The 24970-nt window shown below is 48.2% G+C and overlaps 1 protein-coding gene across 6 annotated transcripts in view; it reads right to left on the bottom strand.

The window, feature by feature from the left end:
- CFAP47 (cilia and flagella associated protein 47) overlaps window positions 1-24970 on the bottom strand; it is a 1065013-nt gene that overhangs the window by 1003498 nt on the left and 36545 nt on the right. For all 6 annotated transcript variants that reach the window (XM_063953487.1, XM_063953488.1, XM_063953489.1 and 3 more), the window contains exon 3: window positions 12187-12338. In XM_063953487.1, coding sequence (XP_063809557.1) covers window positions 12187-12338 — 152 coding nt within the window. The remainder of the gene's footprint in view (window positions 1-12186; window positions 12339-24970) is intronic.

Raw genomic sequence — 24970 nt, forward strand, 5'->3', positions numbered from 1 at the left:
GAATTGTCCTTGGGCCCTCCCACCCACCCTTATGTTGTATAAACAGGACATGCACACTTTAACCAACCCATCATTTCAGTGACAGGGTCTGCCACACGACTGTGACTGAAATGACGGGTTGGTTTGGACCCCCACCAAAAAAGAAGCAATTAATCTCTCCTTGCACAAACTGGCTCTACAGAGGCAAGATGTCCACCTCATCATCATCCTCCGATTCATCACCGTGTACATCCCCCTCCTCACAGATTATCAATTCGTCCCCACTGGAATCCACCATCACAGCTCCCTGTGTACTTTGTGGAGGCAATTGCTGCTGGTGAATGTCTCCATGGAGGAATTGATTATAATTCATTTTAATGAACATCATCTTCTCCACATTTTCTGGAAGTAACCTCGTACGCCGATTGCTGACAAGGTGAGCGGCGGCACTAAACACTCTTTCGGAGTACACACTTGTGGGAGGGCAACTTAGGTAGAATAAAGCCAGTTTGTGCAAGGGCCTCCAAATTGCCTCTTTTTCCTGCCAGTATACGTACAGACTGTCTGACGTGCCTACTTGGATGCGGTCACTCATATAATCCTCCACCATTCTTTCAATGGTGAGAGAATCATATGCAGTGACAGTAGACGACATGTCCGTAATCGTTGTCAGGTCCTTCAGTCCGGACCAGATGTCAGCATCAGCAGTCGCTCCAGACTGCACTGCATCACCGCCAGCGGGTGGGCTCGGAATTCTGAGCCTTTTCCTCGCACCCCCAGTTGCGGGAGAATGTGAAGGAGGAGATGTTGACAGGTCGCGTTCCGCTTGACTTGACAATTTTCTCACCAGCAGTTCTTTGAACCCCTGCAGACTTGTGTCTGCCGGAAAGAGAGATCCAAGGTAGGCTTTAAATCTAGGATCGAGCACGGTGGCCAAAATGTAGTGCTCTGATTTCAACAGATTGACCACCCGTGAATCCTTGTTAAGCGAATTAAGGGCTCCATCCACAAGTCCCACATGCCTAGCGGAATCGCTCAGTGTTAGCTCCTCCTTCAATGTCTCCAGCTTCTTCTGCAAAAGCCTGATGAGGGGAATGACCTGACTCAGGCTGGCAGTGTCTGAACTGACTTCACGTGTGGCAAGTTCAAAAGGTTGCAGAACCTTGCACAACGTTGAAATCATTCTCCACTGCGCTTGAGACAGGTGCATTCCACCTCCTATATCGTGCTCAATTGTATAGGCTTGAATGGCCTTTTGCTGCTCCTCCAACCTCTGAAGCATATATAGGGTTGAATTCCACCTCGTTACCACTTCTTGCTTCAGATGATGGCAGGGCAGGTTCAGGCGTTTTTGGTGTTGCTCCAGTCTTCTGTACGTGGTGCCTGTACGCCGAAAGTGTCCCGCAATTCTTCTGGCCACCGACAGCATCTCTTGCACGCCCCTCTCGTTTTTTAAATAATTCTGCACCACCAAATTCAAGGTATGTGCAAAACATGGGACGTGCTGGAATTTGCCCATATTTAATGCACACACAATATTGCTGGCGTTGTCCGATGCCACAAATCCACAGGAGAGTCCAATTGGGGTAAGCCATTCTGCGATGATCTTCCTCAGTTGCCGTAAGAGGTTTTTAGCTGTGTGCGTATTCTGGAAAGCGGTGATACAAAGCGTAGCCTGCCTAGGAAAGAGTTGGCATTTGCGAGATGCTGCTACTGGTGCCGCCGCTGCTGTTCTTGCGGCGGGAGTCAATACATCTACCCAGTGGGCTGTCACAGTCATGTAGTCCTCAGTCTGCCCTGCTCCACTTGTCCACATGTCCGTGGTTAAGTGGACATTGGGTACAACTGCATTTTTTAGGACACTGGTGAGTCTTTTTCTGAGGTCTGTGTACATTTTCGGTATCGCCTGCCTAGAGAAATGGAACCTAGATGGTATTTGGTACCGGGGACACAGTACCTCAATCAAGTCTATAGTTGGCTCTGCAGTAATGATGGATACCGGAACCACGTTTCTCACCGCCCAGGATGCCAAGGCCTCAGTTATCCGCTTTGCAGCAGGATGACTGCTGTGATATTTCATCTTCCTCGCAAAGGACTGTTGGACAGTCAATTGCTTGGTGGAAGTAGTAAAAGTGGTCTTACGACTTCCCCTCTGGGATGACCATCGACTCCCAGCAGCAACAACAGCAGCAGTAGGTGTTACACTCAAGGATGCATCGGAGGAATCCCAGGCAGGAGAGGACTCGTCAGAATTGCCAGTGACATGGCCTGCAGGACTATTGGTATTCCTGGGGAAGGAGGAAATTGACACTGAGGGAGTTGGTGGGGTGGTTTGCGTGAGCTTGGTTACAAGAGGAAGGGATTTACTGGTCAGTGGACTGCTTCCGCTGTCGCCCAAAGTTTTTGAACTTGTCACTGACTTATGATGAATGCGCTGCAGGTGACGTATAAGGGAGGATGTTCCGAGGTGGTTAACGTCCTTACCCCTACTTATTACAGCTTGACAAAGGCAACACACGGCTTGACACCTGTTGTCCGCATTTCTGTTGAAATACTTCCACACCGAAGAGCTGATTTTTTTGGTATTTTCACCAGGCATGTCAATAGCCATATTCCTCCCACGGACAACAGGTGTCTCCCCGGGTGCCTGACTTAAACAAACCACCTCACCATCAGAATCCTCCTTGTCAATTTCCTCCCCAGCGCCAGCAACACCCATATCCTCCTCATCCTGGTGTACTTCAACACTGACATCTTCAATCTGACTATCAGGAACTGGACTGCGGGTGCTCCTTCCAGCACTTGCAGGGGGCGTGCAAATGGTGGAAGGAGCATGCTCTTCACGTCCAGTGTTGGGAAGGTCAGGCATCGCAACCGACACAATTGGACTCTCCTTGTGGATTTGTGATTTCGAAGAACGCACAGTTCTTTGCTGTGCTTTTGCCAGCTTAAGTCTTTTCATTTTTCTAGCGAGAGGCTGAGTGCTTCCATCCTCATGTGAAGCTGAACCACTAGCCATGAACATAGGCCAGGGCCTCAGCCATTCCTTGCCACTCCGTGTGGTAAATGGCATATTGGCAAGTTTACGCTTCTCCTTTGACGATTTTATTTTAGATTTTTGAGTCCTTTTTTTACTGATATTTTGTGTTTTGGATTTTACATGCTCTGTACTATGACATTGGGCATCGGCCTTGGCAGACGACGTTGATGGAATTTCATCGTCTCGGCCATGACTAGTGGCAGCAGCTTCAGCACGAGGTGGAAGTGGATCTTGATCTTTCCCTATTTTTGGAACCTCAACATTTTTGTTCTCCATATTTTAATAGGCACAACTAAAAGGCACCTCAGGTAAACAATGGAGATGGATGGATACTAGTATACTTATGGATGACGAGTGACTGACGACACAGAGGTAGCTACAGCCGTGGACTACCGTACTGCGTCTGCTAGTATAGAGATGATAATGATATAAAAAATATATATATATCACTACTGCAGGTATATATAATATAATGACGGACCTGCTGGACACTGTCAGCAGACTCCTAAACTACTAGTATGAAGAAGATAGAAAAAAAAACCCCACCACGGGTAGGTATACAATTATGGACGAGCACTGACGACACAGAGGTAGCCACAGCCGCGGACTACCGTACTGCGTCTGCTAGTATAGAGATGATGATATAAAAAATATATATATATCACTACTGCAGGTATATATAATATAATGACGGACCTGCTGGACACTGTCAGCAGACTCCTAAACTACTAGTATGAAGAAGATAGAAAAAAAAACCCCACCACAGGTAGGTATACAATTATGGACGAGCACTGACGACACAGAGGTAGCCACAGCCGCGGACTACCGTACTGCGTCTGCTAGTATAGAGATGATGATATAAAAAATATATATATATCACTACTGCAGGTATATATAATATAATGACGGACCTGCTGGACACTGTCAGCAGACTCCTAAACTACTAGTATGAAGAAGATAGAAAAAAAAACCCCACCACAGGTAGGTATACAATTATGGACGAGCACTGACAACACAGAGGTAGCTACAGCCGTGGACTACCGTACTGCGTCTGCTAGTATAGAGATGATAATGATATAAAAAATATATATATATCACTACTGCAGGTATATATAATATAATGACGGACCTGCTGGACACTGTCAGCAGACTCCTAAACTACTAGTATGAAGAAGATAGAAAAAAAAACCCCACCACAGGTAGGTATACAATTATGGACGAGCACTGACGACACAGAGGTAGCCACAGCCGTGGACTACCGTACTGCGTCTGCTAGTATAGAGATGATAATGATATAAAAAAAATATATATATCACTACTGCAGGTGTATATAATATAATGACGGACCTGCTGGACACTGTCAGCAGACTCCTAAACTACTAGTATGAAGAAGATAGAAAAAAAACCCCACCACAGGTAGGTATACATTTATGGACGAGCACTGACGACACAGAGGTAGCTACAGCCGTGGACTACCGTACTGCGTCTGCTAGTATAGAGATGATAATGATATAAAAAATATATATATATCACTACTGCAGGTATATATAATATAATGACGGACCTGCTGGACACTGTCAGCAGACTCCTAAACTACTAGTATGAAGAAGATAGAAAAAAAAACCCCACCACAGGTAGGTATACAATTATGGACGAGCACTGACGACACAGAGGTAGCCACAGCCGTGGACTACCGTACTGCGTCTGCTAATATAGAGATGATAAAGATGATAGAGATGAACAAAAAAAATATAACACTACTGCAGGTAAATATTTATATAATATAATGAATGACGGACCTGCTGGACACTGTCAGCAGAATGCGTTTATAGAATAAAATAAAAAAACACCACAGGAGTGTTTAACTTTTTCAGTCAGACAATATACTGGTGGTCACTGGTCAGTCACACTGGCAGCAAAAGTGTGCACTGTACTCCTGCTATAACTGCACCCCAGTCTCCCCCACAATTCAGCTGTGTGAGCAGTGAGCACTCAGCACAGTCAGATATACATAGATGATATTATCATGCAGCACACTGAGGCTGAGCACAGATATAGTATGTGACTGTGTATCGTTTTTTTTCAGGCAGAGAACGGATTATATTAAATAATAAATAAAACTGGTGGTGGTCAGTCACTAGTAACTAACTATCAGCAAAACTCTGCACTCTGAGTACTCCTAATGCTCCCCAAAATTACTAAGTAATCAACTCAAGTGTCTCTATCTATTCTAACGGAGAGGACGCCAGCCACGTCCTCTCCCTATCAATCTCAATGCACGTGTGAAAATGGCGGCGACGCGCGGCTCCTTATATAGAATCCGAGTCTCGCGATAGAATACGAGCCTCGCGAGAATCTGACAGCGGGATGATGACGTTCGGGCGCGCTCGGGTTAGCCGAGCAAGGCGGGAAGATCCGAGTCTGCCTCGGACCCGTGTAAAAAGGCTGAAGTTCGGGGGGGTTCGGATTCCGAGGAACCGAACCCGCTCATCTCTACTCAGATGGGGTTATTGTGGTTGCATCACTTAGCGATACAACCTGAATAACCCCCATAGTCAGTGACTTTGATCCCATCTGTCTACGTTGTGATCATGGATTGCTTATTCTAAGAATAATATCACATTTTGTTGCACCATACAAATAATAACAATAAGAATAATATTAATAATTCTTAGACACCGCCATCGGTCACAAAATAAAAAAACTTGCTAAAGCAGGTGCATTTTGTCCAACTGATAATGGCCTCTTATGCTTGTGTCTGTGCAGCTGTGTAAGCAGCCTTTTACAAGACAATCCCGCGACACTCATAACACATCTGCTGAATGGACAATTTTTTGCATGCATTCTAGCCAACTCCCAATCACTGCTCAGGAATGCCCATTACATTTCAACATTTCTGATACAACATGCCTCAACTGCAGCGTCACCGCTGTGTATACGCATTGTGTAATGCATGTGACATAGTGGTTTTTAGACATTTTTGCACATGCGCAGTTGTAAAAACTTGCTCGACTGCATGAACAATCAGCATTGTGTGCTGTTTGCATGTGGCTCTGAATCAGGCCCAGAATACTGTAAGCAAGTCATCTAATAGATGAAGACAAAAAGGAGAAAAATAAAGTAATAGTTGCAAGAGAGACATGTTCAAGAGATGGTTTCTTTTCTGATTGGTGAGATGGATTGGTGTCTAACAGAGAATATGAATTTGCCAGCCGAGAGTGACAGGTAGCAGAGGTCAGCTAAAGGCATTCATACAGTGATACAGAGGGAGCATGAAGATGATGAGTGAGTTTAGGGAAATAAATAAGAATTTACTTACCGATAATTCTATTTCTCGTAGTCCGTAGTGGATGCTGGGGACTCCGTCAGGACCATGGGGATTAGCGGCTCCGCAGGAGACAGGGCACAAAAGTAAAAGCTTTAGGATCAGGTGGTGTGCACTGGCTCCTCCCCCTATGACCCTCCTCCAAGCCTCAGTTAGGATACTGTGCCCGGACGAGCGTACACAATAAGGAAGGATTTTGAATCCCGGGTAAGACTCATACCAGCCACACCAATCACACTGTACAACCTGTGATCTGAACCCAGTTAACAGCATGATAACAGCGGAGCCTCTGAAAAGATGGCTCACAACAATAATAACCCGATTTTTGTAACAATAACTATGTACAAGTATTGCAGACAATCCGCACTTGGGATGGGCGCCCAGCATCCACTACGGACTACGAGAAATAGAATTATCGGTAAGTAAATTCTTATTTTCTCTGACGTCCTAAGTGGATGCTGGGGACTCCGTCAGGACCATGGGGATTATACCAAAGCTCCCAAACGGGCGGGAGAGTGCGGATGACTCTGCAGCACCGAATGAGAGAACTCCAGGTCCTCCTCAGTCAGGGTGTGCCCCTGACCAAGTATCAGCTCGGCAAAGTTGTAAAGCCGAGACCCCTCGGGCAGCCGCCCAAGATGAGCCCACCTTCCTTGTGGAATGGGCATTTACATATTTTGGCCGTGGCAGGCCTGCCACAGAATGTGCAAGCTGAATTGTACTACACATCCAACTAGCAATCGTCTGCTTAGAAGCAAGAGCACCCAGTTTGTTGGGTGCATACAGGATAACAGCAAGTCAGTTTTCCTGACTCCAGCCGTCCTGGAAACTATATTTTCAGGGCCCTGACAACATCTAGCAATCTTAGAGCATTGTAAATTGCCCTTAGCTCCAGTATATTTATGTGGAGAAAAATCTCCAGACTTGATCACACTCCCTGGAAATTTTTTCCCTGTGTGACTGCTCCCCAGCCTCTCAGGCTGGCCTCCGTGGTCACCAGCATCCAACCTGAATGCCGAATCTGCGGCCCTCTAGAAGATGAGCACTCTGTAACCACCACAGGAGAGACACCCTTGTCCTTGGAGATAGGGTTATCCGCTGATGCATCTGAAAATGCGATCCGGACCATTTGTCCAGCAGATCCCACTGAAAAGTTCTTGCGTGGAATCTGCCGAATGGAATCGCTTCGTAATAAGCCACCATTTTTCCCAGGACTCTTGTGCAATGATGCACTGACACTTTTCCTGGTTTTAGGAGGTTCCTGACTAGCTCGGATAACTCCCTGGCTTTCTCCTCCGGGAGAAACACCTTTTTCTGGACTGTGTCCAGAACCATCCCTAGGAACAGCAGACGTGTCGTCGGAAACGGCTGCGATTTTGGATATTTAGAATCCACCCGTGCTGTCGTAGAACTACTTGAGATAGTGCTACTCCGACTTCCAACTGTTCTCTGGACCTTGCCCTTATCAGGAGATCGTCCAAGTAAGGGATAATTAAGACGCCTTTTCTTTGAAGAAGAATCATCATTTCGGCCATTACTTTGGTAAAGACCCGGGGTGCCGTGGACAATCCAAACGGCAGCGTCTGAAACTGATAGTGACAGTTCCGTACCACGAACCTGAGGTACCCTTGGAGAGAAGGGCAATTTGGGACATGGAGGTAAGCATCCTTGATGTCCAGGGACACCATATAGTCCCCTTCTTCCTGGTTCGCTATCACTGCTCTGAGTGACTCCATCTTGATTTGAACCTTTGTATGTAAGTGTTCAAAGATTTCCCATTTAGAATAGGTCTCACCGAGCCGTCTGGCTTCAGTACCACAATATAGTGTGGAATAATACCCCTTTCCTTGTTGTAGGAGGGGTACTTTGATTATCACCTGCTGGGAATACAGCTTGTGAATTGTTTCCAATACTGCCTCCCTGTCGGAGGAAGACGTTGGTAAAGCAGACATCAGGAGCCTGCGAGGGGGAGACGTCTCGAATTTCCAGTCTGTACCCCTGGGATACTACTTGTAGGATCCAGGGGTCCACTTGCGAGTGAGCCCACTACGCGCTGAAACTCTTGAGACGACCCCCCACCGCACTTGAGTCCGCTTGTACGGCCCCAGCGTCATGCTGAGGACTTGGCAGAAGCTGTGGAGGGCTTCTGTTCCTGGGAATGGGCTGCCTGCTGCAGTCTTCTTCCCTTTCCTCTATCCCTGGGCAGATATGACTGGCCTTTTGCCCGCTTGCCCTTATGGGGACGAAAGGACTGAGGCTGAAAAGACGGTGTCTTTTTCTGCTGAGATGTGATTTGGGGTAAAAAAGGTGGATTTTCCAGCTGTTGCCGAGGCCACCAGGTCCGATGGACCGACCCCAAATAACTCCTCCCCTTTATACGGCAATACTTCCATGTGCCGTTTGGAATCTGCATCACCTGACCACTGTCGTGTCCATAAACATCTTCTGGCAGATATGGACATCGCACTTACTCTTGATGCCAGAGTGTAAATATCCCTCTGTGCATCTCGCATATATAGAAATGCATCCTTTAAATGCTCTATAGTCAATAAAATACTGTCCCTGTCAAGGGTATCAATATTTTCAGTCAGGGAATCCGACCAAGCCACCCCAGCGCTGCACATCCAGGCTGAGGCGATCGCTGGTCGCAGTATAACACCAGTATGTGTGTATATACCTTTTTAGGATATTTTTCAGCCTCTCAGCTGGCTCCTTGAGGGCGGCCCTATCTGGAGACGGTACCGCCACTTGTTTTGATAAGCGTGTGAGCGCCTTATCCACCCTAAAGGGTGTTTCCCAACGCGCCCTAACTTCTGGCGGGAAAGGGTATACCGCCAATAATTTTCTATCGGGGGAAACCCACGCATCATCACACACTTCATTTAATTTATCTGATTCAGGAAAAACTACAGGTAGTTTTTTCACACCCCACATAATACCCTTCTTGTGGTACTTGTAGTATCAGAAATATGTAACACCTCCTTCATTGCCCTTAACATGTAACGTGTGGCCCTAAAGGAAAATACGTTTGTTTCTTCACCGTCGACACTGGAGTCAGTGTCCGTGTCTGTGTCGACCGACTGAGGTAAATGAGCGTTTTACAGCCCCTGACGGTGTTTGAGACGCCTGGACAGGTACTAATTTGTTTGCCGGCCGTCTCATGTCGTCAACCGACCTTGCAGCGTGTTGACATTATCACGTAATTCCTTAAATAAGCCATCCATTCCGGTGTCGACTCCCTAGAGCAAGCATGTCCAAACTGCGGCCCTCCAGCTGTTGAGAAACTACATATCCCAGCATGCCCTGACACAGTTTTGCTTTCAGAGAATGCTAAAGCTGTATCAGGGCATGCTGGGATGTGTAGTTTCTCAACAGCTGGAGGGCCGCAGTTTGGACATGCCTGCCCTAGAGAGTGACATCACCATTTCAGGCAATTGCTCCGCCTCCTCACCAACATCGTCCTCATACATGTCGACACACACGTACCGACACACAGCACACACACAGGGAATGCTCTGATAGAGGACAGGACCCCACTAGCCCTTTGGGGAGACAGAGGGAGAGTTTGCCAGCACACACCAAAAACGCTATAATTATACAGGGACAACCTTTATATAAGTGTTTTTCCCTTATAGCATTTTAATATATATATATATATATATATATCGCCAAATAAGTGCCCCCCCTCTCTGTTTTAACCCTGTTTCTGTAGTGCAGTGCAGGGGAGAGCCTGGGAGCCTTCCCACCAGCATTTCTGTGAGGGAAAATGGCGCTGTGTGCTGAGGAGAATAGGCCCCGCCCCCTTTTCGGCGGGCTTCTTCTCCCGTTTTTCTGAGACCTGGCAGGGGTTAAATACATCCATATAGCCCCCAGGGGCTATATGTGATGTATTTTTAGCCAGAATAAGGTACTATCATTGCTGCCCAGGGCGCCCCCCCCCAGCGCCCTGCACCCTCAGTGACCGCTGCTATGAAGTGTGCTGACAACAATGGCGCACAGCTGCAGTGCTGTGCGCTACCTTATGAAGACTGAAGAGTCTTCTGCCGCCGTTTCTGGACCTTCACTTTTCGGCATCTGCAAGGGGGGTCGGCGGCGCGGCTCCGGGACGAACCCCAGGGTGAGACCTGTGTTCCGACTCCCTCTGGAGCTAATGGTGTCCAGTAGCCTAAGAAGCCAATCCATCCTGCACGCAGGTGAGTTCACTTCTCTCCCCTAAGTCCCTCGTAGCAGTGAGCCTGTTGCCAGCAGGACTCACTGAAAATAAAAAACCTAACAAACTTTTACTCTAAGCAGCTCTTTAGGAGAGCCACCTAGATTGCACCCTTCTCGGCCGGGCACAAAAATCTAACTGAGGCTTGGAGGAGGGTCATAGGGGGAGGAGCCAGTGCACACCACCTGATCCTAAAGCTTTTACTTTTGTGCCCTGTCTCCTGCGGAGCCGCTAATCCCCATGGTCCTGACGGAGTCCCCAGCATCCACTTAGGACGTCAGAGAAAAGAGGCCGATTATGAGGTGAGATGATGAGATGAGAGCAGAGGCTTCATCCTTGGATTCAGGGGACGTTAACTAAGTCTGGAATAGGCAGGTGGGTGGTGCATATGAATCTGGCATGGGTGGGCCCAACAGCCTGAGGGGCAGCCCATTACCTCAGGGAGATAAGGCAGTGTGCAGCAGCAGCAGCATCTGTCGCCATCTAAGTCAGACTGATAGTGGAGTCCTGCCACCTATCAGTTATGATGATCACAGCCACGTACTGCCTCTAAGACACAAACAGCTGTGAATTCTTCCTGATTCACCCATTGCCTCTCCCTGTCACCCACTGTCTCACCCACTGACTCCATTTCACCATCTGCCCCTTTCCTTTTTACCCTCTGCCTTGCCACATCACCCCTGCCTCTCCCCGTCATCCACTGGCATGTGTTATATCATGAACTTGGGTTAGGGCACAGGAGAGGGGCCCAAAGTATAGTTTTGCACCTGGGTCCATAACTCACAAGTTCCGCCACTGATGAAGAGCACTGCAAGGAGAAAGTAGGCAAAATAGTTTTGTGGTATCAGAAATAGTGAGGTTGTAAAAGTCAAAAACACCTAGTATGACAGTAGGTAGGTAAAATATTTACCAAATAAGTGAGCTAGGCAGCAAATATGTTATGGAATTAGGAGATTAACCCTTGGTCTGGAAGTGTGGCTCAGAAGGTATAGTGTGGAGAAAGAAGGGTCCTATTCTGCCATGTTTCCTGGGAGTGTGGGTGATTAATCTGCATAAGACAAGTTCTTTATTGGATGTAGACTCAGAGAAAGTTAGAATGGTTTTACTTAAGGCAAGCATGTTGAAGTTAGTAGTTCATATATGAATGCAATTTCCTTAAAAACATCTTTCCAGAGTGCAAAGGAACCAGGGTGGAAAGAGGTGGATAAGGTTGGTGAGTGAGGATTAAAATTACAAGGTGGATAGGGTGTTTTGCATTGTAAAATGTAAGCATGAGCAGGTACTGGGGATTGTAAAGGGCCTTAACTGTGCAAAGCAACAATAGGAAGGAGAAGGATCAGGACAAGCCAGAGCAAATGGGAGAATTATCTGATGATTGGGGTGCAGGGAAGAAAACAATCCAGGGGAGTAGACACGCAAGGAAGAAAAGGACACTAATGATGAGGAATAGAATGTTGGAGACAGAACAGGAGTGGAGAGACTTACAATAAAAGTGATTACAATACACAGAGATGGTATGTCTACTTCGAATCCCACTACTGTGTCACATAACTAAAATGGTTTAAGTTGAGTACTATCGGGAAAAAAAAAATGTTTTTAAATATATTACATAATAGAGAAATAATAACATACCCTAGTAATGGGACCTCAATGACATCCTTATCAACCAGAACAAGTAACTTGTCATGCATGTCTTCCTTATTGGTTGGATGATATTCCACAGTTGCTGTCACTTGAAGACCTGGTGCTACAGGTTTCTCTGGGTTTTGTACCGATAGTGTAAACTGAAAAAACACAAAGGAATACATATTATGATATCATCAAATCATAACCAAAGGGCTGTGTGGGCTACCACAACTCAGGGAGATACAGCGACCATTTTGTCCCTATTTTAAATGTTCTCTTAAAAAACAAACAAAAAAACAACTTTAAATTGCAAAGTACACACAGTGGCCACAATCGGTCATACCTTTCTAGTGCTTTGTAGGATAGGCGTTTGCCCACAAACCCAGTTTGATCTTTGCTGTAAGGGTTAACATGTTGTATAGTCAGAGATGCTCTTCTGAATACCGCTGATGTAATTCATGAAATTACTCTCTTCTTCCTGTCAGCTTGCACTATTCTACCCATTATCCTCTCACATCTTTCATTATAAGGCATTTTTGCTTAAAGAACTGAAACCCGCTGGATATTCTTTTGTTTTGCACACCATTTTTTGTATACTCAAGGATTGATGTACATGTGTAAATAACATTTCTTCCTCATTCTGGTGTTTGGTCTCAATAACAACAGAACTTCTTGACCATGTCTGCATGGTGTTATGCATTGAGTCACTGACACGTGATTGATTCATCAGATGTTTGCATTAACAAGAAGGGGACAGGTACACCTAATAAAGAGGCTATTTAACATACAGTTGCAACCGATACCGATAAAAAATAATTTTAGGTGTTTCACTTCCAAGTAGAAGACGTCTCTCCAAAGGAATACTGCTGAGAATAACAACTGTGTATGTCTATAGCATGTAATATTCCTTAGGGTTGGCATGGAAATACCGGCGCTCGGGATCTTAATGGTCAGAATCCTGACACCAGAACCTGACTCTCACAATGCCGACAGATGCCCAAGGTAAATATTAGGGTTATGAGTACTTTGGGCATCCATCTGCATTGTGAGCATCAGGTTTCTGGTGTCAGGAATCTGACCATTGGGATCCTGACCACTGGGATCTTGACTACAATTCATATTTCTTACTATCCAATGTGTACTGTATAGATCATCTCTTAAGAGATGATGAGTCTCCTTTTAGCTCCAGTAGTATGGTACTTACCACTCTTGCCCTACTTTCTGTACACAAATCCGTTATGAGCAACTATGGGCAAAGCTGAGTTATCCGATTTTTTTGTAGAACTGGTGCAAATATGCTATGACAGCGATGATGACGACTTGTACAAGTGTATTTCTAGGTGTGTTGCAGCTGCATAGTTGCAGACAACTTAGGGCAGTACAGATAGTTAGCATTACTGCCTCACAGCACTGAGGTCATGGGTTTGATTCCCACCACGGCCCTAACTGAGTGGCAGTTGTATATTCTCCCTGTTCTTGTGTTGGTTTCTTCTGGGTACTCCAGTTTCCTCCCATACATCAAAAATATGCTGGTAAAAGTTCGAACATCGCAAGTATCACCTCCATGTTGTGAACTGTTATGCATATACGGTTGATAATATTAGTGACTCTTTCCTTGCAGGTCATTGTCTTTTTGATATTACCATATTGTTGCAGGTTTGAATTAATGAGGTTCAAATGGCTTCCTCTCTTTCCTCCCTACTGCCCTCCTGTTGAAGGCTTTCCTGTCCTCTCCTTTTTCCTCCCCCCTCTTATATTTAAATTCGGTATATTTATCGATGTACTTGTTCGGCCTTTCCGGCTGTCCATCTGTGTTCGTAAAATTACAAAATTAATTAGGACTGCTTCATGTATTTGTTATTTTGTTTTTTCATTTTTACTTAAGGTACACATGTTTCCTTCTTGGATGATTCCCCTGCAAGCTGAGACAGGGGGGATTGTCTTTCTTATGTATGACTCTGGTTCTAGGTTTCCAAAATTAGGCATTGGTTAAGATGACACGCACACAAACTGTGATGGTCACTACACGGGAACACATAAAATTTCTCACATGGAATGTAGAAGGCCTTATCACCCCACTAAAGCGGAAGAAAGTACTGCAACATTTAAAACAGTTTAAACCAGATATTGCAGTACTGCAAGAAACACATTGGAGGGACGGTGACCCTAATACTCTTAGAGATGTTTGGTTCTCTGATTATGTTTCAGCCTCTTATAATGCCAAATGGCATGGGGTACTCCTTATCATCAACAAATCTTTACAATATACAGTTTAAGATAAATTGTGTAATCCAGAATGGCGCTTTATCTTTGTAAAACTGCGACTGGAATGGTAGTATACACGATAGTCACGTTGTACGTCCCAACTGGCCCATATAATGCCTTTTTTATGGACTTTGTATTCCAGATTACGGGGGATATAGTTATCGGAGGGGATTTCAATGCCACCATCAACCAGTCGTTGGACAAAGGAAATAACGCTACTCCTAATACAACACCAGCAGCTCTTGCCTTATTAATAAACTAATTGAATCTCTCTGACCCTTGGAGGTTTCAACACCCAGTAGGGAGAAAATATACCTTTTACTCCCATCCACATTACACGTCTACCAGGATTGACTACTGGCTCATTCCTACTTCCCTGTACATTGTTCAAAAATTGAGAATATTGCTATCTCAGACCACGCGCCAACGTGGTTCTCATTACAACTTCCCTCTCCCAAATTACTCTCCTTCAATTAGACAGTGACTGTGCTGAGCAGAAAAATTAGTTGGTCTCGGGGACCCCTCACTAAAAAATTGGGGTCGTACATCACATGTTTCTGGGTCCCATAGCAATGTATGCTTTTGAGCTCCCCTTATGCCTCCCCACATAGTATTAGACTGCCCCACATGGTAGATAGCAGTTATGGCAGTATTGGGGGGCAAATAGGGGGTTAGGTGCAGGTAGTGCTGTAGGCAGTGTTAGGGGTAGGGAGGCATCAGTACCCAGGATTCGGTGCTTCCTGCTCCCCGTCTACTTTTAAGATCAGCTTCTCTGTGTCCTTGTTGAAGCCCTACCACTTATGCTGGGCACTGTCTGAGTACGGGGTGTGTGCGTATGCTGGGCACTGCATTGGTTTGGGGATTGTTTGTGTGTATGCTGATAACTGTGTGGGTGTGGTGATCACTTGTGTGTATGCTGAGCACTGTATGTGGATATGGGAGTTTATGTATGCTGGTCACTGTGTATGGAGTGGGGGGGTGTATAATGAGCACTGTGTGGGTATGGGGTGTGCATATGATGGGCACTGTGGGGGGTGTATACAGGGCAGTGTGTGGTTATGGAGGGTGTTATGTACACTGTGGGGGTGTGAATACTAAGCACTGTGTGGGTATGGGGGGTGCATATTATGGGTATTTTGTCAGTATGAGGGTTATATACTGTGAACTGTGTGGGGGCTAGGATGAGTACAGGTGGAAAGAGGCAGGATGGGAGCTGTAGTACTAGCATGGAGTAGGATGGGCGCAGTTGTGATGGTAGAAGGGGACAGGATGGGTACAGTAGTGGTAGCAGGGAGCAGGATGGGTGCAGTAGTGGTGGTAGCAGGAGGTAGGATGTGAGCAGTAGTGGTAGCAGGGGGTAGGATAGGTGCAGTAGTCAAGTGGTAGCAGGGGGCAGGATGTGAGCAGTAGTGGTATCAGGGGGCAGGATGAGTGCAGTAGTGGTAGCAGGAGGCAGGATGTGAGCAGTAGTGGTAGCAGATGGAAGGATAGGTGCAGTAGTGGTGGTAGCAGGAGGCAGGATGGGAGCAGTTGTGATATCAGGGGGCAGGATACGTGCAGTAGTGGTGGTAGCAGGGGGCAGGATGGGTGCAGTAGTGGTAGCAGGGGGCAGGATGGGTGCAGTAGTGGTAGCAGGGAGCAGGATGGGTGCAGTAGTGGTGGTAGAAGAGGGCAGGATGGGTGCAGTAGTGGTAGCAGGAGGCAGGATAAGAGCAGTAGTGGTAGCAGGGGGCAGGATAGGTGCAGTAGTGGTGGTAGCAGGAGGCAGGATGGGAGCAGTAGTGGTATCGGGGGCAGGATACGTGCAGTAGTGGTGGTAGCAGGGGGCAGGATGGGTGCAGTAGTGGTAGCAGGGGGCAGGATGGGTGCAGTTGTGGTAGCAGGGAGCAGGATGGGTGCAGTAGTGGTGGCAGAAGGGGGCAGGATGGGTGCAGTAGTGGTAGAAGGAGGCAGGATAAGAGCAGTAGTGGTAGCAGGGGGCAGGATAGGTGCAGTAGTGGTGGTAGCAGGAGGCAGGATGTGAGCAAAAGTGGTAGCAGATGGAAGGATAGGTGCAGTAGTGGTGGTAGCAGGAGGCGGGATGGGGGCAGTAGTGGCATCAGGGGGCAGGATACGTGCAGTAGTGGTGGTAGCAGGGGACAGGATGGGTGCAGTAGTGGTAGCAGGGGGCAGGATGGGTGCAGTAGTGGTAGCAGGGGCAGGATAGGTGCAGTAGTGGTGGTAGGAGGCAGGATGGGCATGCCGACTGTAGGGATTGTGAGGGGAGCGAAATGTAGCCGTCGGTCTTGTGACCACCGGTCACATAACTACAATATATATATATATATATATATATATATATATATATATATATATAATTGATCTCCCTGCCTCTATGTTAGGGACCCCCATGTTTGAAGCGCCCCAGGCCCCCCATAGCCTTAATCTGGCTCTGGGTGCAGTAGTGGTGTTAGCAGGAGGCAGGATGGGAGCAGTAGTGGTAGCAGAGGGAAGGATAGGTGCAGTAGTGGTGGTAGGGGGCAGGATGGGAGCAGTAGTGGTGGCAGGGGGCAGGATAAGTGCAGTGGTGGTGGTAGGGGGCAGGATGGGTGCAGTAGTGGTAACAGGGGGCAGGATATGTACAGTAGTGGTGGTAGCAGGAGGCAGGATGGAAGCAGTAGTGGTAGGATGGGAGCAGTAGTGGTAGCATGGGGCAGGATAGATGCAGTAGTGGTGGTAGCAGGGGGCAGGATGGGTGCAGTAGTGGTAGCAGGGGGCAGGATGGGTGCAGTAGTGGTAGCAGGGGGCAGGATGGGTGCAGTAGTGGTAGCATGGGGCAGGATAGATGCAGTAGTGGTGGTAGCAGGGGGCAGGATGGGTGCAGTAGTGGTAGCAGGGGGCAGGATGGGTGCAGTAGTGGTGGTAGGGTGCAGGATAGGAGCAGTCGTGGTAGCAGGGGGCAGGATAGGTGCAGTAGTGGTGGTAGCAGGAGGCAGGATGGGAGCAGTAGTGGTGGTAGCAGGGGGCAGAATGGGTGCAGTAGAGATAGCAGGAGGCAGGATGGGAGCAGTAGTGGTAGCAGGGGAAGGATGGGAGCAGTACTGGTAGCAGGGGGCAGGATGGGAGCAGTATTGATAGCAGGGTGCAGGATGGGAGCAGTAGTGGTAGGGGGCAGGATGGGAGCAGTAGTGGTAGCAGGGGGCAGGATAGGTGCAGTAGTGGTAGCAGAGGGAAGGATATGTGCAGTAGTGGTGGTAGCAGGAGGCAGGATGGGAGCAGTAGTGAGAGGGGGCAGGATGGGAGCAGTAGTGGTAGCAGGGGACAGGATAGGTGCAGTAGTGGTGGTAGCAGGAAGCAGGATGGGAGCAGTAGTGGTAGCAGGGGGCAGGATAGGTGCAGTAGTGGTAGCAGAGGGAAGGATAGGTGCAGTGGTGGTGGTAGCAGGAGGCAGGATGGGAGCAGTAGTGGTAGCAGGGGGCAGGATAGGTGCAGTAGTGGTAGCAGAGGGAAGGATAGGTGCAGTGGTGGTGGTAGCAGGAGGCAGGATGGGAGCAGTAGTGGTAGGGGGAAGGATGGGAGCAGTAGTGGTAGCAGGGGGCAGGATGGGTGCAGTAGTGGTGGTAGGGGGCAGGATGGGCGAAGGGGGCAGGATAGGTGCAGTAGAGGTTGTAGCAGGAGGCAGGATGGGTGCAGTAGTGGTAGGGGGCAGGATGGGAGCAGTAGTGGTTGCAGGGGGCAGGATGGGAGCACTAGTAATTGGGAGTGGAACGAACGCTGGGGGAATAAGATGCAGCGTAACAGTAAACACACTGTACCTCCTCTCTGCAGGTACCGGCGCTGACAGCAACCTCAGAGATACAGGAGACAGCCAAAGTGAGTGTGGCGGAAGTCTCCTGTGTCACGCTCCTTGGCTGCAGCGTAGTTCGGCTCCCTCCTGCGCCTGCCATACCTCTGGTCCCCGTGATTTCCTCGGTTGCCAGCACATTCTGTGGATCGGAGGCAGTGCAGGGAGGAGGGACGTCTCGGGCCACGCATGGATCGGAAGACGCTTCCAGCGGTGATTGGATGTTGAGATGCTGCCGGCAGCTATTGGCTGGTGAGGGAGGGCTTGGGGATTTGTATTGGCTGTGAGACGTCGGTCAGCAAGAAACAGTGCGTCCTGCGGGACCCACTCACTTTTAAAATCCGAGTCCCTCACTGCCCGTAGCGCATATTTTGCGATCACTGATTGGAGGTTCCCATCATATTTACTAGACTCCCCAGATTTCAGATCGTCCCTAGAACAATACTTTTTAAACTATGTCGATGATAATATCCAACATTCAGACAATATTAATTTGTACTGGGCGGCATCCAAACCGGTACTTAGGAACCACATAATCGCATATGTCACGGCTAAGCATAAGGCTCTAAATAGTAGGCTGCAAGAGCTTAGTTCAGCGGTTTCTAATTCTTACAATGTTTTGCACAATGACACCCCAGAGAATCAAAAGCTATATGTCGATACAAAGTCAATGTATGATTCCTTATGCACTGAGGAGGCACAGTATTCTTTGGACCATCAAAAGAATCATTACTTTAGGTAGGGTAAAAAAGTTGGCAAATTATTAGCGTCTGTAGTTCAGAGCCAACGGCCACGAGTACACATACCGAAAATCATCTCAGATACAGGAGAGTTGACATCAGCTCCTGACATAGCAAATTCCTTCTTAGATTACTATAAGCACCTCTATACTGCTCCCCCTGACAGTCCTTCCCTAGGCATGGATTTTATTAGGAAAGCCGAAGTTAAGAATTTTGGGGGTCATTCCGAGTTGATCGCTAGCTTCCGTTCGCAGCATAGCGAGCAGGCTAAAAATCGGTATTTCTGCGCATGCATACGGGCTGCAGTGCGCACGCGCGACGTACTTTCACAAACAACTATGCAGTTTTACACAAGGTCGAGCGACTCTTTTCCGTCGCTCTGTTGATCGGTCAGTGATTGACAGGAAGTGGGTGTTTCTGGGTGGTAACCAGTGCCTCCCCTGTCATTACTGAGTGAAACAATACAAGGAAGATACTTATGACACATATACTGTGTCATAAGTATGTTCGTTATATTTTTGTATTCATTTGTAGACATTTAAATCGTTTTGGAGGCACTGTTAACAGTGCCTCTCGTTGTCAATGGGAATGGGAATAATGCGGGGGGCGGGGCCAAGCACTGGGCTCTAAAAGCCCATTGATAAAGGACGTGAAAGCGGCACTAGAATAAGTGCCTCGTTGAGAGGGGCACATGTGATTGGACAGCGGATCCAGGGCTGGATCCGCTGGTCCAATCACCCAGACGCTGCGGTATGAGCGATCACCTCCCGTCATGTAAGCTCCCGTCCCGTCGCTGTAAGCTCCTCGGTGATGTGTTGCGGGCGCTTCCGCCCCCCCCTCCCCTCCTGTGTCACACTCTCCCTGCAGCGGACCGAGGCCGTGATGTGATGCGGGCGCTTCCGCCCCCCCTCCTGTGTCACACTCTCCCTGCGGCGGACCGAGGCCGTGATGTGATGCGGGCGCTTCCGCCCCCTCCTGTGGCACGCTCTCCCTGCGCCGGACCGAGGCCGTGATGTGATGCAGGCGCTTCCGCCCCCCCCCCTCCTCCTGTGGCACGCGCTCCCTGCGCCAGACCGAGGCCTAAGTGAAGGAGCAGTTGGAGACCGTGATGTCCCCCCCCCTCCTGTGTCACACTCTCCCTGCGCCGGGCCGATGCTAAAGAAAAGGAACAGCTGGAGGCCGGCTGCACCTTCATCCAGGTCAGTGTCAGTCTCCACCCCCTCCCCCCCCTCTGTATTTCTGTTGTTATGATTCTTTCTCTATTTTTCTGTTTCCCTCTCTGTCGGTCTCTTAAGGTGGGTACACACTGGCCGATATATCGCGGGTCCATCGGCCAGTGTGTACGGGCGATATGTCTGTGAACTCCGTCGTTCACAGACATATCGCGTCAGCCCTGCAGCACAGCCGACGGCCAATAAATCTACTGATATATTGGCGCGTCGCTGTGTGTGTACGGGCGACCAGCCGGCCGCCCGTACACATCCTGCGGCAGCCGGCGGTGATTGACACCCGAACTGGGCGGGCGTGTGTACACGCCCGCCCAGTTCATGACGTCAGTCCCCGCTGGATCGGGCAGTGTGTATGCACAGCACACTGCCCGATCCGTCCATAGATATATCTGCCGATCAATTGATCGGCAGATATATCTATCAGTGTGTACCCACCTTATTACCTGCTTAGTCTTTCTCTCAGTGTCACTCGGTGTGTGTTCTCTCTCTCTCTCTTTTTTTTTCTCTCTCTCTCTTCCCTACAGGTACCCCTATTGGATTCAAGTGGATGTGATTCTCGGTGTAGGATGTAGGTAAGTAATCTCTCTCTCTCTTTCTCTCTCTCATTTTTACAGGTACCCCTAATTGGATTCTACTGGACAAGTGGACGTGATTCTCGGCGTGGGATGTAGGTAAATAATCTCTCTCATTTTTACAGGTACCGCTAATTGGATTCTACTGGAAAAGTGGACGTGATTCTCGGCGTGGGATGTAGGTAAGTAATCTCTCTTATTTTTACAGGTACCCCTAATTGGATTCTACTGGACAAGTGGACGTGATTCTCGGCGTGGGATGTAGGTAAGTATGTGTGAGTGCGTAAGTGTGTTTTAATACATTTTTACTTTCACGGTGTGTGTGTGTTGTGTTTTTATTTGGGTCTTTTTGTTGTTGTAGAACTACAGGTACCAGCAGGCCCGTTATTTTCCCGCATGCTGGTACTTGTGGTTCTCCAAGTATCAGCAAGCGGGAGAGGCTTGCTGGGCCTTGTAGTCACACAACAAAAAACAATATCTTTTTTTTAAACACTTATGACTATCAGCCCGGCACCCACCGCCCAGGGGTGCTGGGGACAGCTTCGGGCTTCACCCCTGGCCCTTGGGTGCCTGGAGGGGGGGACCCCTTGATTTAAGGGGTCCCCACTCCTCCAGGGAACCCCGGCCAGAGGTGACTAGTTGGGGGGGTAATGCCACGGATGGAGGGAGCAATATAAAAGTGTTCCCCGGCTGTGGCATTATCTCCCTGGCTAGTGGAGCACGGTGCTGGTTTTAAAAATACGAGGGACCCCTACATCTTTTGTCCCCCATATTTTTGGAACCAGGACTGGACTAAGAGCCCGGTGCTGGTTGTCTAAATACAAGGAACCCCTGTCCAATTTTCTTCCCAGTATTTAAACACCCAGGACCGGCTCAAAGAGCCCGAGGCTGGTTATACTTAGATGGGGGGAACCCACGCATTTCTTTTTTTTTTATTTTAACACATTCACAGCCTTTTCCACAAATTTGCATGCACAGATCTCACTGATCCATGCATGACTATCACAACACGCCAGCAAAAAGCAGGTCTATTTGAAAGCTCCATTTTTTTAATGAATTCCATGCTTCCCCGGCAGTGTTTGGCTATTGTCGGCAGTGATTGAGAATACAAATCCTTAGTAAATTACCGAGTTCTATTAAATAACAGCCGTGTTTGACCGATGGTCTATTGATTCGTATTTGTGTGGTCGGCAGTGTATCTCAATACGAATAGCCCCAACACTGCCGAGATTTGTGTTTAGTAAATTCCCGAGATCACACTTAGAAAAAAAAGCCAACTCGAATGAAATCGGGACCTTAGTAAATATACGCCAGTGAGTCCAGTCCGGCCAGAGGGGGAGCGGGGCCATGATCCCCCGCTTCTCCCCTCTTCTCTCACTCTCTCTCTCTCTTTCCGACCCCGGGTTCCTGTTCAGGCTGCTTTTGTCACCGCCGAGCCCCGCAGTTCTAGGCCCAGGCAGGTCCATGTAATAAATACCAATATAATTATCATTCACTGTCTGTTCCCATCACCCTTTACTTCTCTCTTTTACACTCTCACTCGCTGCTACTGCGGTTACCCTTTTCCTGGCATCTCCCTGTCACCCACTACAGCCACCGTTTCTCCGGCGTCACCCACTGCTGCCACCCTCTCCCTGGCATCACCCTCCCCGTCACCTTCTCCTTGGCATCACCCACTGCTGTCACCCTCTCCCTGGTGACTCTCTCCCTGGCATCCCGCTCTTCCTGTTGTCAAGCTTTTCCTGTCACCCTCTCCCTGGCGTCACCCACTCCCTGTCACCCACTGCTGTCACCCTCTCTCTGGCGTCACCCTCTCCCGGTCACCCACTGCTGGTTATTTTGTTGTCCAGGACTTCCATAAACTTAATAGCGCCGCATCAACGGTGCTGTTAAGTTAATGGAAGCCCTGGATAACAAAATTGCATTCATGTCCTCCTTCCACTCCCTTCCCAGTCCCAAACACTAATTTTTATTTATTTTTCTATAAAAATGTACAATATATCACAAGTATAATGAGCAGGCAGACAGCGGGCATTGGCGGCAGTGGCGGCATCGGACTGAGATGCAAATTAGTGGCGGAGGGCTGGGTCAGTTGATGGTGGGCGAGTTTGTAGGCCATTGATGGTGGCAGTGGGCATCGGCTCAGGGGCAGTAGCGGGCAGTGGCTCGGCGGCGGTAGGGGCATCGGCAGGATTCGGCGGACATTATGGCTGCAGTGCCTCACTCCAGCCACTGACCTCACCGCACGCCACTGGTGGTATCTGACCGTTTTCCGGGAGTGTGCTTAAAAACGCAGGCGTCAGGTAAAAACGCAGGTGTGCCTGGGGAAACGGGGGAGTGGCTGGCCGAACGCAGGGCGTGTTTGTGACGTCAAAGCAGGAACTAAACAGATTGAAGTGATCGCAAGGAAGGAGTAGGTCTGCAGCTACTCTGAAACTGCTTGAAAAAATGTCAGCACTGTTCTGCTAACTTTTCGTTCGCACTTCTGCTAAGCTTAGATACACTCCCAGAGGGTGGCGGCTTAGCGTTTGCACTGCTGCTAAAAGCAGCAAGTGAGCGACCAACTCGGAATGAGAGCCATTGACCGAAGCAGAAGGCGAATCTCTAGTAGACCCTATCTCGGAACAAGAACTTAGTTCTGCTATCCGTAGATTGACTAATGGCAAAGCCCCAGGTCCTGACGGGTTGAGTGCCGAATATTACAAAATGTTGGCCCTCATTACGAGTTGTTCGCTCGCTAGCTGCTTTTAGCAGCATTGCACACGCTAGGCCGCCGCCCTCTGGGAGTGTATCTTAGCTTGCGAACGAAAGATTAGCAGAATTGCTACTAAATAATTCTTTGCAGTTTCTGAGTAGCTCTAGACCTACTCCCAGATTGCGATCAGCTCGGTCCGTTTAGTTCCTGGTTTGACGTCACAAACACGTCCTGCGTTCAGCCAGCCACTCCCCCGTTTCTCCAGACACTCCCGCGTTTTTCCCTGACACGCCTGCGTTTTTTAGCACACTCCCGGAAAACGCTCAGTCACCACCCAGAAACACCCCTTTCCTGTCAATCATTCACCGATCAGCAGTGTGGCTGAAAAGCACCGCAGGATCCACAGCAAAACTGCTAAGTTTTTAGTTAAGTAACTAAGCGCATGCGCCCTGCGTGCTTTGCGCATGCGCAATTTGCAACAAATCGCAGCATAGCAAAAATCGGCAACGATCGAACAACTCAGAATGACCCCCGTTATCCCCACACCTGCTGCCCCATCTGCTGAGTTTGCTTAACTCTATACTCTCAGGAAAAAAAACCTCCTCCTGATTTTAATCAGGCCAGGATCATAATCTTACCAAAACCTGGTAAAGACCCCACATTAGTTACATCGTATCACCCTATATCCCTATTAAACCAAGATATTAAATTACTGACAGCTATTATGGCACAACGGCTTCAAATAGTACTGCCTAAATTACTGCACCCCTCTCAGACCAGATTTATAAAAGGTTGTTCCAGGGTCCATAATATACGACAGGTGGTAGCCGCCTTGACCCAGTCCATATCTGACCTTGACGGCAAATCCCTCCTAGTTAGCTGCGATGCAGATAAGGCCTTTGACAGGGTATCATGGGCACATTTGCGGATGTTATCTGATTTTGAATGTGTCTCTGGTTTTCTTACAAATAAATCAAAAACCAAAGCATTACCACTACATATAGGTGCAACAGAGGACTGGACAGAGGGCTTTCCCTTTTGTGGGCAGATACTTCACTTGTATACCTAGGCCTAAACATACCAGTGAACCCGGCGGACTTATATGAAGCTAATTTCCCTGGGCTGATTACTCGTACGCTGTCAGACCTCCAATCTTGGAGATATTTACCGCTGTCTTATATAGGCAAATGCTACCTAATCAAGATGAGAGTATTCCCCCGACTGCTATATGCCATACAAATGCTTCTGATTTTGTTGAAAGACTCGTATCTAAAACTGTTGAATAAGGCTCTTAGTACTTTTATGGATACTTACAATTCATAAGGAAAGATGCTAGGCTAAACAGCAGCCCGGCTGAACAGGGTTGTCTTAGAAGGGTTGTTTTAAAAGGGTTAAGAAAATATTACAAGATAGACTTACCCAGGACTTGCATAGTGGCTGTATCTTTGCTATATATTGAAGGGCTG

This window comes from Pseudophryne corroboree, chromosome 2, assembly GCF_028390025.1.
Source record: "Pseudophryne corroboree isolate aPseCor3 chromosome 2, aPseCor3.hap2, whole genome shotgun sequence".
In the NCBI taxonomy this organism is placed as follows: Eukaryota; Metazoa; Chordata; class Amphibia; order Anura; family Myobatrachidae; genus Pseudophryne; species Pseudophryne corroboree.